The sequence below is a fragment of the Diorhabda carinulata genome, chromosome 11 (genome assembly GCF_026250575.1).
Source record: "Diorhabda carinulata isolate Delta chromosome 11, icDioCari1.1, whole genome shotgun sequence".
In the NCBI taxonomy this organism is placed as follows: Eukaryota; Metazoa; Arthropoda; class Insecta; order Coleoptera; family Chrysomelidae; genus Diorhabda; species Diorhabda carinulata.
The window spans coordinates 9,783,710-9,795,808 of NC_079470.1; the positions used below are offsets into that span (position 1 = coordinate 9,783,710).

Consider the following 12,099-nt stretch of genomic DNA (forward strand, 5'->3'; position numbering starts at 1 on the left):
GCTTTAGAATAGAGGCTATATGATAGTTGAAATAGGATACATCCTGGACTGACTCCTCTGCTAAATACTTTGTCATCTGTTATCAATTTAAGTGTTGTCACCTGAGCAGTTTGGTGCATACTTCTTCTTTGCATACTTCTTCTATACAAAATAAATTTGTGATGGAGAACTTTGTCAAAGGTTTATTTATAATTAACACAACAGATAAAGACATTTTTTGTACGTCTTAGCAGTTCTGGACTAGCACACGGATATCGATAAGAGTTTATCTAGTCTTCATTCCACCTCTAAAGCCGAATTGAGAATCTCTGATGTTAGCTCCGCATTTTCTGTACATTCAATTATGGTATATTTGCAAGATATCAACTTGCATTTTTAATATTTGAAATATATTCCAAATATGCTTACCTTAACACGAAAAATATAAAGTCTATCATATAATACTTTTTTGAATCTAATATTAAAATCGTTATTATAGCAATTCTTGTCAGCATAACAAAAGTTGGGGAAAATTACTCAAATTAAGTAAAAATGTACTGAACAATTTCTTAGTTGGAAACTGAACGTTATATGTCTTTTCACGAGAAGAGATCTGTACGAACACTTCATCAGCACCATAAATTAACCTTACTCCAAGTTTTTCTCTACGGTTCAAGTACTCGTTTCCTCCTTTGATACTTCCATGGTTAGATGCGAGTCTATCATTTCCTTACAACGTGAATTTCATACCACAAAAAGTGTTAATTTGCCCAGAGCATAAGAAGATGGTATAAGCAATTTAATGAGTTTCCTTAAACATTGTCACAGGCTAACATAACTCGATACGCTATAAAATTATCGTACTGAACATACGCGTTAAATCACTAGCCTCCGAAATCGCCGCACCTTACTGTTTGTGATTTTTTTGTGGGAGTTTGCCGAAGACCCTCCCCTTCAACAATATTAATTAAACCGTACCTATTAGAACAACCATCGAATTCATCACTCAAAATATGCTAACCAAGGTGTGAAACAGATTTTAGTATCAGTTAGAGTAGACGTTTGCAGTGCCATATTGAGCTACTGTAAATAGTATTTCAAAAACTTATTTAGTTATACCTTAGTATAAAAGTATCCTCATGTCAATATGATCATTAGTTTTGAAAATATAAACCTATAGAACCGGAAGATTGAAACGCCCTGTTTATAAAAAATTGTTATGAGGTAGTAGATACTACAATTTTGGCAATCAGAAGTATTTTATTGATATCAATTGCATCGTTTTAGGTACTAATAAACGACATTGAACATTTAGCCGTTCTTTTCTATAACGATGTCTGTGAAGAGTGTAGCGAAATCTTAGAAGAATTAGAAAATATCGACGATGACGCTGACAAACACGGAATACAGTTTGTTAAATCCACGGATGCCAAATTAGCCGCAGAAATTGGTATTTTCAGTTTTCCTGCTCTTGTGTATTATGAAACCGGAGTTCCGATTATGTATGATGGTAAGTAGGGTTGTCATTTTAACGTAATATAAATAAAGAAGCTCTTCCTTTCAAAAAAGATTGATGCTAGAAAAATTGGAGATGCTACAAATAATCATTCAACGGAAAAATGTTATTTCATATTGTTAATATTATATCGAAGATGTGAACTAAATCTAAATGAAACATTACTTATTTGTTGTTATTGTAATTTAAATAATTATTAAAACGATGGACTTTATATGAGTGAAGCTTATACCATTTACAATCAAACGGGAGATAAATTGAGCAAAGATAATATTTAAACTAGTGTTTTAGTTACTACTTTTGTTTCCGATTAAGAATTCAAATCCTATTATCCTCATATTTTTTAATTATTCAGTCAAGTGCGTATCTCGTTGAAAAATTTAGACAAAGAATTCTTTTTGAGGTTATATTCAAATGGCTGAAAATAATTGAAGCTGAAAAGTGGTATTTTTCTATTAATTATTAGTGGAAACTGCTTAAAAATACGTTAATAATCTATTGTGGAGTAACTGGAGTACATTTCTAATCGACTGAATTGTTGAAAACTTTTATTCACCTTCTCGTTGTGTTAACAAAAATCGAAATATTAGCGTTAAGTTATGATTTTTAAACACCGTGCAATAATGAAAATAGCCAATATGGAAAAATATGTGAGAGTATGCCAAAGCAAACTAATAAATTAAATAGTAGTAAAAACTTTGTACGAAGTAGAAGACATTATTAGAATAAATAAATTTTCTATATATAGGTCTACATTTTAAGCTAAGCTCACGTTATGAATCTACTTACATTTTAAAAATGTTATAGGAAACCTTAAGAACGAGGACAAAGTTTTGGAATGGATGATAGAACAACAAAGTAAGAATATAAACATTTCAATAATCTTTCTTTGCAAAGTTATCATTTCACGATTAATAAAATTCACTTTCTAAGAATCACTTGAAAATTGAATATGTTGAAAAGATATTAGCTTTATTTAAACATGCGAGGAAAGTGAGGTGTGTTGCATGTGTCGGCTGCATGTTGCTGTAATTCTATAGGTGACAACGAGGATGACGACGATAACGATGATGATGATGATGATTCTACAAAGGAAAATGAAGATGATGACGATGACAATGATAGTGATGATGATAACGACGACGACGATGACGATGATGATAATAAAGATGATGATAATAATAACAGCTCGAATCTAAAGATCTTGAAAGGATCTTCTACAGGTAAAAGTGAACTCATAAGGTTCACCTACGTTAAGGTTACTTTCGGAATAGTTGGAATCAGATAAAGCATAAAATTATAAGAAAAGTATTGATTGTTGGGATATTCCACAGCCACCCGATTTCTCAACCATTGTTAAATTATATATAAACTAAATATACGTATCAATTACAGTCATCTCAAGATTCTATAATTATCCAATGATTTTTTTGGAGCTATCAATAAATCGAAAATAACATAGTACTAAATGTAGTTTTATTTAACTCTCACTTTAAAAAAAGAATGATTTTTCAACTGAAAATTGATCGTGACTCTGTATCCATGGTATTGCTGTTATCCTAAATTCCAAATATAAATGATATTGCGATAAAATTATTTGATTGCAATGTCTCCGAAAGTGACACAATAAAAGTTCCGGTGCTTCCCATCAAATTCCTGAGTTCAATCGAGAGTCCGGCAGTCCTGGACGGTAGTACCCAGCTTTTGGATTAGCGAGCCCTGCCTGTGAAAATGCATGCAATTTTCCGCGCATTGCATGAAATAGGCGTAGTGTCAGACTCTCACTATTCTTACCAAGTTTGACGATTTTACTAACAGTAACGCTATATTTGTTATAATTATTTATCATTTATTTATTGAAGTGGATTCTGACATTATGTTTGTTACATGCTGCAGGAGATGGATGCTTCTACATCGGCATGGGTGGTAAAACTGCTTTCGCCAATCCTACACAGTACCAACCGTACCAATGCTGTCCGAAACCTCCAACAAAACCAAGCCAGGTACCAAAATTGCGAGCCAAAACGACTTCCAAATCATCATCGAAGCAGGTGAGTTCCAGAGTTTAGATATTTCATAGTGAAAATTAGGTTGAAGCTAAACGATCTTAGATTGCAACTTATCAATCGTAGAAAGTTCAGCATCCTGGATCACCAGAGCTAAATCCCTTAGGTTTCTATTTCGTGCAACTCGATACAGTAACCAATTTTTCTAAATTTATTTTAGATTTTATATCAAGAACCTTTTTATTTATTCTTCGATCTATTCGTAGACACTTATACGATACACTGAATTATCAATATATAATCAATTTTCACTTCAAATACCTAAGAATTATTTGTCAATCAATATGACATGAAACCTATGCAGGTAGCTTCTAAATCAACTCCGTCCAAAAAAGGAGAGAAACTAGACTCGCCTCCATTGAAGCCAATTTCAAAAGCGAATCATCCCATAAAATTGAAAGACGAAAGAAGTAAGAATGGAGGAAAAGAAGGCAAGGGAAAAGCCAAGAAGGGATTTTTTGGCACTGGTAAATATATCTGGTGGTGGTAGGTATCACACTAATCGTCAACTTTTCCATGACAAGATTGATCTCGTTGGTTGAAGATGATCTTCGAATGACCAGTCTACGACTCCAAACAGCTGTTGCTATGGTTTAAGAACGGCATATATAAACTTTTTTTTCATTTAGGTTTCATTCAATATTGATTTTTACAAAAATATTTTTGACTGCAGAGTTTTGGCATGGCAAGTTTTTTTCTTGTTTCAACAGAAAATCTTGAGGGTATCCTGGTACAAAACCAAATTCTTTTCCTATCTTTTAGAACTGTCGCAATATGTAAATAGGTTACACGCATTCCGAATTTCGAAAAATTTCAAATGAACCAAACTTGTAATAGAATAGAATTTATCCCAAGTAAGTAAATTACATTTATTAAACACATTAATAGCACTGTGTCTTCAGTCTGCAAATTTACGTACAGTTAAAAAAAGAAGAAATGAAAGAAAGCGTCGTCTAGAAAACTTTTCCCAAATTTCAAAATTTGATATAATAAGAAATTCAAAAGCTAGATCTGCTTAACCAACTGGATGATTATAACGATAAACATTTTTTTGTAGTCGTTTGCCTTTTTTCAGACAACGTGATTCAGTTGCTGCATTGCAGTTACAATCTCTGATGCATCTTCATCATCAATAGTTTTACCATCAAGTTTATTATCGTACCAAAACCAAAAAACCAGTTTCTTACCTGATTCTTAAACTTTCTTCTATATGTTATCGTTAATTCATTAAAAGCTGTCAATATTCGAAAAATTTGTCTCTAATTGGTTCTAAAACGTAATCATAATTTTTCTATGGATAAGGCAACCTACATTTTGCTCGCGCGTTATCAGTCGCGCTCGCCGGGTGTATCCACGGCTGCTCGTATTCGTTCTCAATGAAGACACGTGTTTAAAAATTCTGAATCGATCAAGATTATCTTTTGCAACAGTTTTAAGACTTTCCAATTTTTTTAGTGCACTCAACTGTTAATTGTATGCTTTGAAAAAAACAATCACGATTGTTTTTAACACATGCTCAAAATTATTATAAAATTTGTGGACAGTACAAACGTGATTGATTTTGAAAGCTCGATTTCAAATTAGGTTTTTAGCTTTTTTATTGTTTTAGATTATTAAATTTGTACATAATGTTTATTACATTGTTAAATTTTTTAAACGATATACTCGGTGAGACAATTAAGCATAACTTTTTGTACATTTAGTTAGTGCAAAAACTAATATTTGACATTATTGCTTTTGTTAATTTTATTTTGTTTGTTTTTAATTATAATTCATTTTTGGATGAAAATTATGAAATACATATAATTTAGAGAAAGTTTGGTATGCTGCAATTTTTTTTAATTTCAGTTAAGCTAGGCTACAGACCTAGATTCCCTCTGAGGCCTGAGGGAAACTCAAATAACTACCTAACAACCCTCCCTCAATCTTTTTTCTTTTACAGCTTATTTTCAACCATTCTTAACACAGAGTTGAGTTGATTTTTATTTCCATTTCCACTCTTTCCACATTCTATCGGTTATCTCCCAGCATTCAAACTCATTTTTTTGTCAAGAGAGGGCACCAGTAAAGCAGATGCTCGATTATCTCTTCTTCTTCATTATATCCTTTGCAAGTCTTGTCCATTATAACTCGCCATTTCTGGAGTCTTTTGCTAACAACAGAATGTCTAGAGATCACTCCAATGGTCTCCTAGATTGAGTTTATCGTGAATCTTCTTATCTTTTTTTATTTTCTCTTCATTGGTTCTTGGCCAAATCGCTTTAGATATTGTGCAATAACTTCTGTTTGACCATATATTTTGATGCTTGACTCTTTCAACAATTCAATCGGTATTAGCACTGTAACTGTCCTCTCCCTCGTTCCATTTTTGCAAGTCTCTGTTTTAGAGTTTCCTTTTATTTCATAGTATCCAAGAAGCCACCAAAATTTCATTTTAGTTTAACGAATTTAGAGAAGTCTGTATGGCTATTTGCGTAGATTGTTTTGCTTCTGCTTGATTCACAACCGTCCTTGTCTGGCAGCCTTTCTATAAAGATTAACTTCTTTTCCCTATATGATGGACTTCTCATTGTATGTTTGTCTAATAGAAATTTTAATTTTCGTCCTTTTTTGATTATAAATATCATGAAACTGTGTGTAGGTTGATATATCTTTCAATAGATATAAAATATTGTGCACTGTTCTAGATATACATCTATATAAAAAATTGTCTCACCGCGTAAAACATGTACAAAATCGTGTAAATAAAATTCATCTGGGCTTAATCATGAATCCCGAGTTCTCCTAAATCAAAGATAGCTTTACGTGTTTGCAAGTAAAAAATATATTGAGATCAAAAATGTTTTATCAGATTCAGTTGCATTCGGGAGATAACACTGCCGCACACCTCGCATGTTCAAACAACACAACTTGTACATTTTTGTTTTTTTTGGGTTATAAATAAATTATTGTTACCTTTTATCCATGTTGTTAGTATTTCTTTCAAATAGTTTAATTTCATACTGCATATTCAGGACATCTGTATGATTAGGGATTATACACTACGAAAAAGAAGTTCCAAAACTTTTTTCTCGAAATTCAGGTATGTACAATATTTATTTTAAAACAAAATGGATTTATTTTGTTGAAACGTTGAGTACATTCAACTGGTAATGATAAAAATAAACGGTTCTTCTAATAATTTATTGAATTAACGGAAGCTTAAAAAGAAATTTCTTCCAAGAGCAAATCCAGTTTTATAAGTGAACTGGTTATTACTATCCATTTTCCAAACCGTAAATCGTGAAGTGAAATCAAGGTAATGCCAGTAAAATTATCTTAGGTACTTTGTGATACTCAGATACAATTTAGTTTTATATAAAAGTAAAATGTTGTTCCCACTAGTCTATGACAATTTGCAAGCCAACGTAAAAGCTCAGTCGGTTTCGGATTGATACTAAATATGTTTCAAAGTAGTGATCAACCTCGACCTAACATTGTGATTAGTAACTACTTGAAATTAAAATTTATTATATGCTTACACTGTGGACACTATGAGTCGTTTATCACAGAGGAAAACAAAAATGTTTTATGGATAAAACAAAAAACAAACCTTTTTGATTATCTTTCCGGGTTCTTAACATTAATTTGAATGATAATGCCTTCGCATTCCTATAACATATTTTATTTTGTTTTTGTTTAGATCTACTGCAAATAGTTTCGGCCCCAACTATAAGTAGAGAACCGTAAATTCTGCGATATGAAAAACCCATTAATGTACTAAATTTTGTACAAAACGTACTATAGGTTCAAAAATGATTTTTAATGATTTTATTGTGATTTGTTTCCATGAATACTTGCTTCATAACAGAATCATTCTCAAACTTTGATAAGTTTCAAACATTACTTGTACTATTGTAATAAATGATTCCATAATTTCAGTTTATCTGTTGCTCAATATATGTTTAACATATACTCAATTTTACAAATATTGGTTTATTCCACTGTTTTCATATAATGAGACAAAAGAGAAATCTATTAAATTATTCGAAAGAGGTATAATAACAAATACAGGCAGCTTTGGGACAATTCCGAAAAATGCGCAGATATGGGAGCCTAGCATTAAATCCGAGGTTTCAACTTATCTAATTATCACTAATTAGTGCTTAGCCAGTGGTAATATGTGTGATTTATTATCATAATTAAAATTATTTGCCCTAAACAAAGACACTTTAAACAAAAAAACTTTTTTTGTAAAATTTCTTTTTCAAAACTCAAATCATGTTGAATTCATACTGAACTCACTGCTTAAACTACCACTACACCAGAGCACACAATTATATTGTCTGACGCGCAAGTTATAAACAAAGTTTAGATTCAGTTTTTGAAGACGATAACTTGTTTATCGAAACGCGTGCCAAACAGTGTAATTATGTGTGTTAGTGTAGTGGTAGTGTAAACAGCGTGTTCAATTTAAATTATGTTAAAAATTAGCATTTTGTCAAGCAGGACTAAACCTCAAAAAATATAAATTAGAATCAAAAATCGCTTAACTTTCACGGGAATAGTTTTATCTGAATACGTGTAAATACAATAGCTTTAACGGATTGCTCGAATCCAAACCCTAATTCGTATATCAACTGACGATGCGCACTAAATGAAATATTGTTTAAAATATTCAAAAAGATTTCCTTCGGTTAACAGTTTCTCATAAACTAACTAAAAATAATGTTTTTTCTGTGTAAGTATTTAATACCATTCAACTTTTCGTAATTGTTAAAATAATTCCAATATCTATAGGAAATTTATTGGACGAAACAGAAGTTCTTGAATGGATGACAGATCAAAAAAATGATCAAAGTATTGAAGAAATAAACAGAGAAAAATTATTCAACTACATAGACACCAAGGAATTCCTAGCGGTAATATTTTGTAAGTATTTTTATTACGTGATAATAAAAGTATATTACGGAGTAGTAAACATCACTCAATAATTCGTGGGACTTACTAACAATTACCTTTTTTTATCAAAAATCTATTTTGTTTATCAATCCTTCAAGAGCAATACAATCATTCCAACGCTTCTCTAACTTCTCGACGCCGTACTTGTAGAAGGATTCGTCTTTTGCCTCAAAATTGGTTTCAGTTTCAGCAATTTCTTCTTCATTTGAGCTGAATTTCTTACCGGGGAGCATCTTTTTGAGATCAGCGAATAGCCAGTAGTCACTGAGGGGCCAAATCTAGACTATTCGGTAGATGAAGAAGCAATTCGAAGTGTAATTCATTCAAATTAATCATCGTTGCCATCAACATGTGAATCGGTGCATTGTATTGATAGAACAGTGCTTTTTTCGACATATGAGGCCGTTTTTTCTTGATTTTTGCATTCAAACAATCCAACAACTAAATCCCTTTTGGAGTTAGTCGTCCAAGCGCATCCCAAAATACTGAGCTTTCTTATGGTCAAATGTTCATGGATAATTGTAAACACACTGCCTTCTGATATCTTTACGGCCTCAGCTATCTCACGCAATTTAAATTTACGATTCTCAGAGGTATGCTTGGGTGCTGAGCTCCAGATGTGCGGGCAATATTCTAAGGATGGACCTTATATAGGATTAGAAACGCAACACCCCACTATTCAAATTGAAGATCAACGTTTCTTTTACACTTTCCTTCGTTAATTTGCCTCAAAACTAAAAATTTTGTTGATATACGATATCCAAGTTTTACCTTTATACAAACAATACCGTAAAACAACTGAGATTATACTAGTGAATTGGCAGATTTACATGACACATGAATAAAACGTTCCTAATAGCGTTAACTCTTATTGAACCAGAGAGCTTATTAATGGAACTATTTTTCTCATACTGGTACGATTTCAGACAAAGAAGAAGATCCAGACAGTCCACGAATTTTGCGACACATCGAACTAATAGATGACGAAGCGTCTGAGTACGGTATAAAAATTGTAAAAATGAAAGACAGGCTTATGGCTAAAAAGTACGGATTCAGAAATCCTCCAGGTATAACATACTTCAGAAAAGGCAAACCAATTAATTACGATGGAGATATCGACGATGAGGAAGAAATATTAGATTGGTTAAACGACCCCGAAAACATGGAATTAACTGATCATATTGAGAGAGTCAATAGAAAAATGTTCGAAAAAATTAGACAAAGATCAGATTATGTAGCAGTGTTTTTATGTAAGATTTTTGCATTTTTGTTGGTAAATAATATTTCCAGATTCATGCTATAAATTTAAAGTCTTCGGTAGTATAAACTTTCTTTAAGTTAACTGTTTCAGATAGCAGCGACTGCAAACAGTGTCCAAGAGTCCTTGCAGAAGTCGAACATATTGACGATGAAGCCGATGGAGCCGGAATCAACTTTGTTAAAATAGAAGATAAACAGATGGCGAAAGAATTAGGAGTTTTCGCTCTACCTGCTATTCTGTTCTTCAAGATGGGTTCTAAGGAACCAGTAATCTATGCAGGAGATTTATTCGACGAACAACAGATTCTACAATGGATGTTAACACAAAAAGATCCGTCTGGAGACGTTATTGAAGCTTATGATGGAAGTGAACTGTTAACATTGATAGATAATGAAGAAGCGTTAGCTGTGTATTTTTGTGAGTAGAATTCGATTGTTTGTCGAGGTGCTTACAATTTATGCTTTTCTATTGCGGTTAATCGTTCAAGTTTCTAATTTCTCGATTAGTTCAAGTCATTTTATTTACAAACGTCTGTTTTCTTGAAGGTTTATTTTGATTGGGAAAATAATGCGATGATAGGCTACTTATATGATGATAATAAGGTCTATATAATTTATTCAGAGTTTTTGTATCATACTCCACTGAGCATTGAAATATACTACAATTACCTGACTAAAAACTTGGAACTGATATTATAAACTAACCAAAGAATAAGATAGTTGGGACGTACTAAAAGTATGCCGGGAAAAATTTTTGCAAAAATGGCCATCGAAGAAGAAGAAGGAGAATCAAGAAGGAGGGAAAGATCAAAGAAAAAATGTTTGGTGCAGTTTTGAAGGATATTAGAGAAGTAGAGCCGAATTGGAGCGCGAACAGTGAAGACGAATTGTGAAATCAGATGAAGACCGAAGGCCTGTAGTACAACAACACTTAAACTGTCCGACTTGTCTTTTGATAACTTATCGACTTCAGACATTGTTTACCTCAGACAGTGCGAACGTAAAGCACCATCATGACGTTCTACTTTTTCGGGTTGTCCTTTGTAAATATTATACAGCAAGTGTGATAATACTGTTCTCTACAGAACTCCTACACGCTCTTCTTCGATTTCCGATTTATCGATCGCCAACTTTTCTTGAAACTTCCTTTCCTTGAGGTAACTACTCCGGAGCTTTATAATATATTTGGACTATCCGGCCTCTTTTTTTTATAAAGCAAACCTTTGTGCCACGAAACGATCGAAGGTTTTGCTTATGTTACTTTGCTATCCCATCTATCTATATAAACCTATGAAAAGAAAACAGATGGATAAAATAATATCAACGTATTTGTCTCATAACACTCGGTTTTTTGGTGTGATTCCTAACAGTGCAAAAATAATATGTGTATTTAGGGAACAAGACACTTTGCGATATATGCGGTGAAACCATGGAACAGCGGCCTAAGAAGAGTTCGAAGAAAAGTTCTTCAGAAAATCAAACAGCGTCAAAAATTAACGGTATTATTGACCCTGTAGTTTAGCGAACAGAGTAGCCATTAGATTCAATTGAATTAGGTGGAGAGAATTCTAGTTTCCGATATATTAATCAGAAACAAAATATGATACTAATAAAAATTTTCAATAAATGAAAATGGAGGTCACAGGTTTCATTTTGAAGCAATTTCCTATCTTTCACTTACCAGAACTTACTGTTCAGCATACAAAACATTTTCCCATTATTAACTAGTGACCAGTACACGAAAAATAAAACAATTACCTATTTTGTGTCTTTTGTTTATTATTTTAGCCTTCGTGGTTCATCTTCTATCTGTTTAGTTCCTTCTCGTTTTTCCATATGAGACTAATATTGATATATTTTGATAACACATTTTGAGCCAGTGAAGGGTTGTCAATAGCAGTCAGGATCATAGCAGTTTCATTGGTCCTAAAGTTATGATCTTCAGCTTCAGGCGTTAAAGGACAGAGTTATTGTTTTGTTGAACGGCATCATTAGGTACAATTTCATCGTCAGGGACCGTTACTAGTGGTCTATCAGTGAAGGATGAAGGCATAAAATGGTCTTGAAATATGTCTCTGTTAAATGGACAAATCCCGAAGGCTTTATACCCTGTGACAATATTGGATGGTTAAAATGCCAATGGGAAAGCCTGAGCAATGATTCGTATAGGGATATCGTAAATTGTCATACTCTATCCTGGATGATATAGCATCCATTGATCTATTGTGTTATTGATATATTTCTTTAGGAGCCCATAAACCGACCTATCCAAGGGTTGAAGGCGATGAGTACAATGCGGTGGAAAAAATAGCATAACTATGCCATTTTCTTTTTCAA

At 32.7% G+C, this 12,099-nt stretch overlaps 1 protein-coding gene across 4 annotated transcripts in view; it reads left to right on the forward strand.

Annotated features, from left to right (window-relative positions):
* Positions 1-12,099, forward strand: part of LOC130899613 (uncharacterized) — a 51,054-nt gene that overhangs the window by 26,013 nt on the left and 12,942 nt on the right. For 2 of the 4 annotated variants that reach the window (XM_057809676.1, XM_057809677.1), the window contains 5 exons: positions 1,267-1,489; positions 8,341-8,472; positions 9,429-9,752; positions 9,854-10,180; positions 11,157-11,261. In XM_057809676.1, coding sequence (XP_057665659.1) covers positions 1,267-1,489; positions 8,341-8,472; positions 9,429-9,752; positions 9,854-10,180; positions 11,157-11,261 — 1,111 coding nt within the window. The remainder of the gene's footprint in view (positions 1-1,266; positions 1,490-8,340; positions 8,473-9,428; positions 9,753-9,853; positions 10,181-11,156; positions 11,262-12,099) is intronic. The other 2 variants (XM_057809678.1, XM_057809679.1) reach the window with 1 other exon arrangement.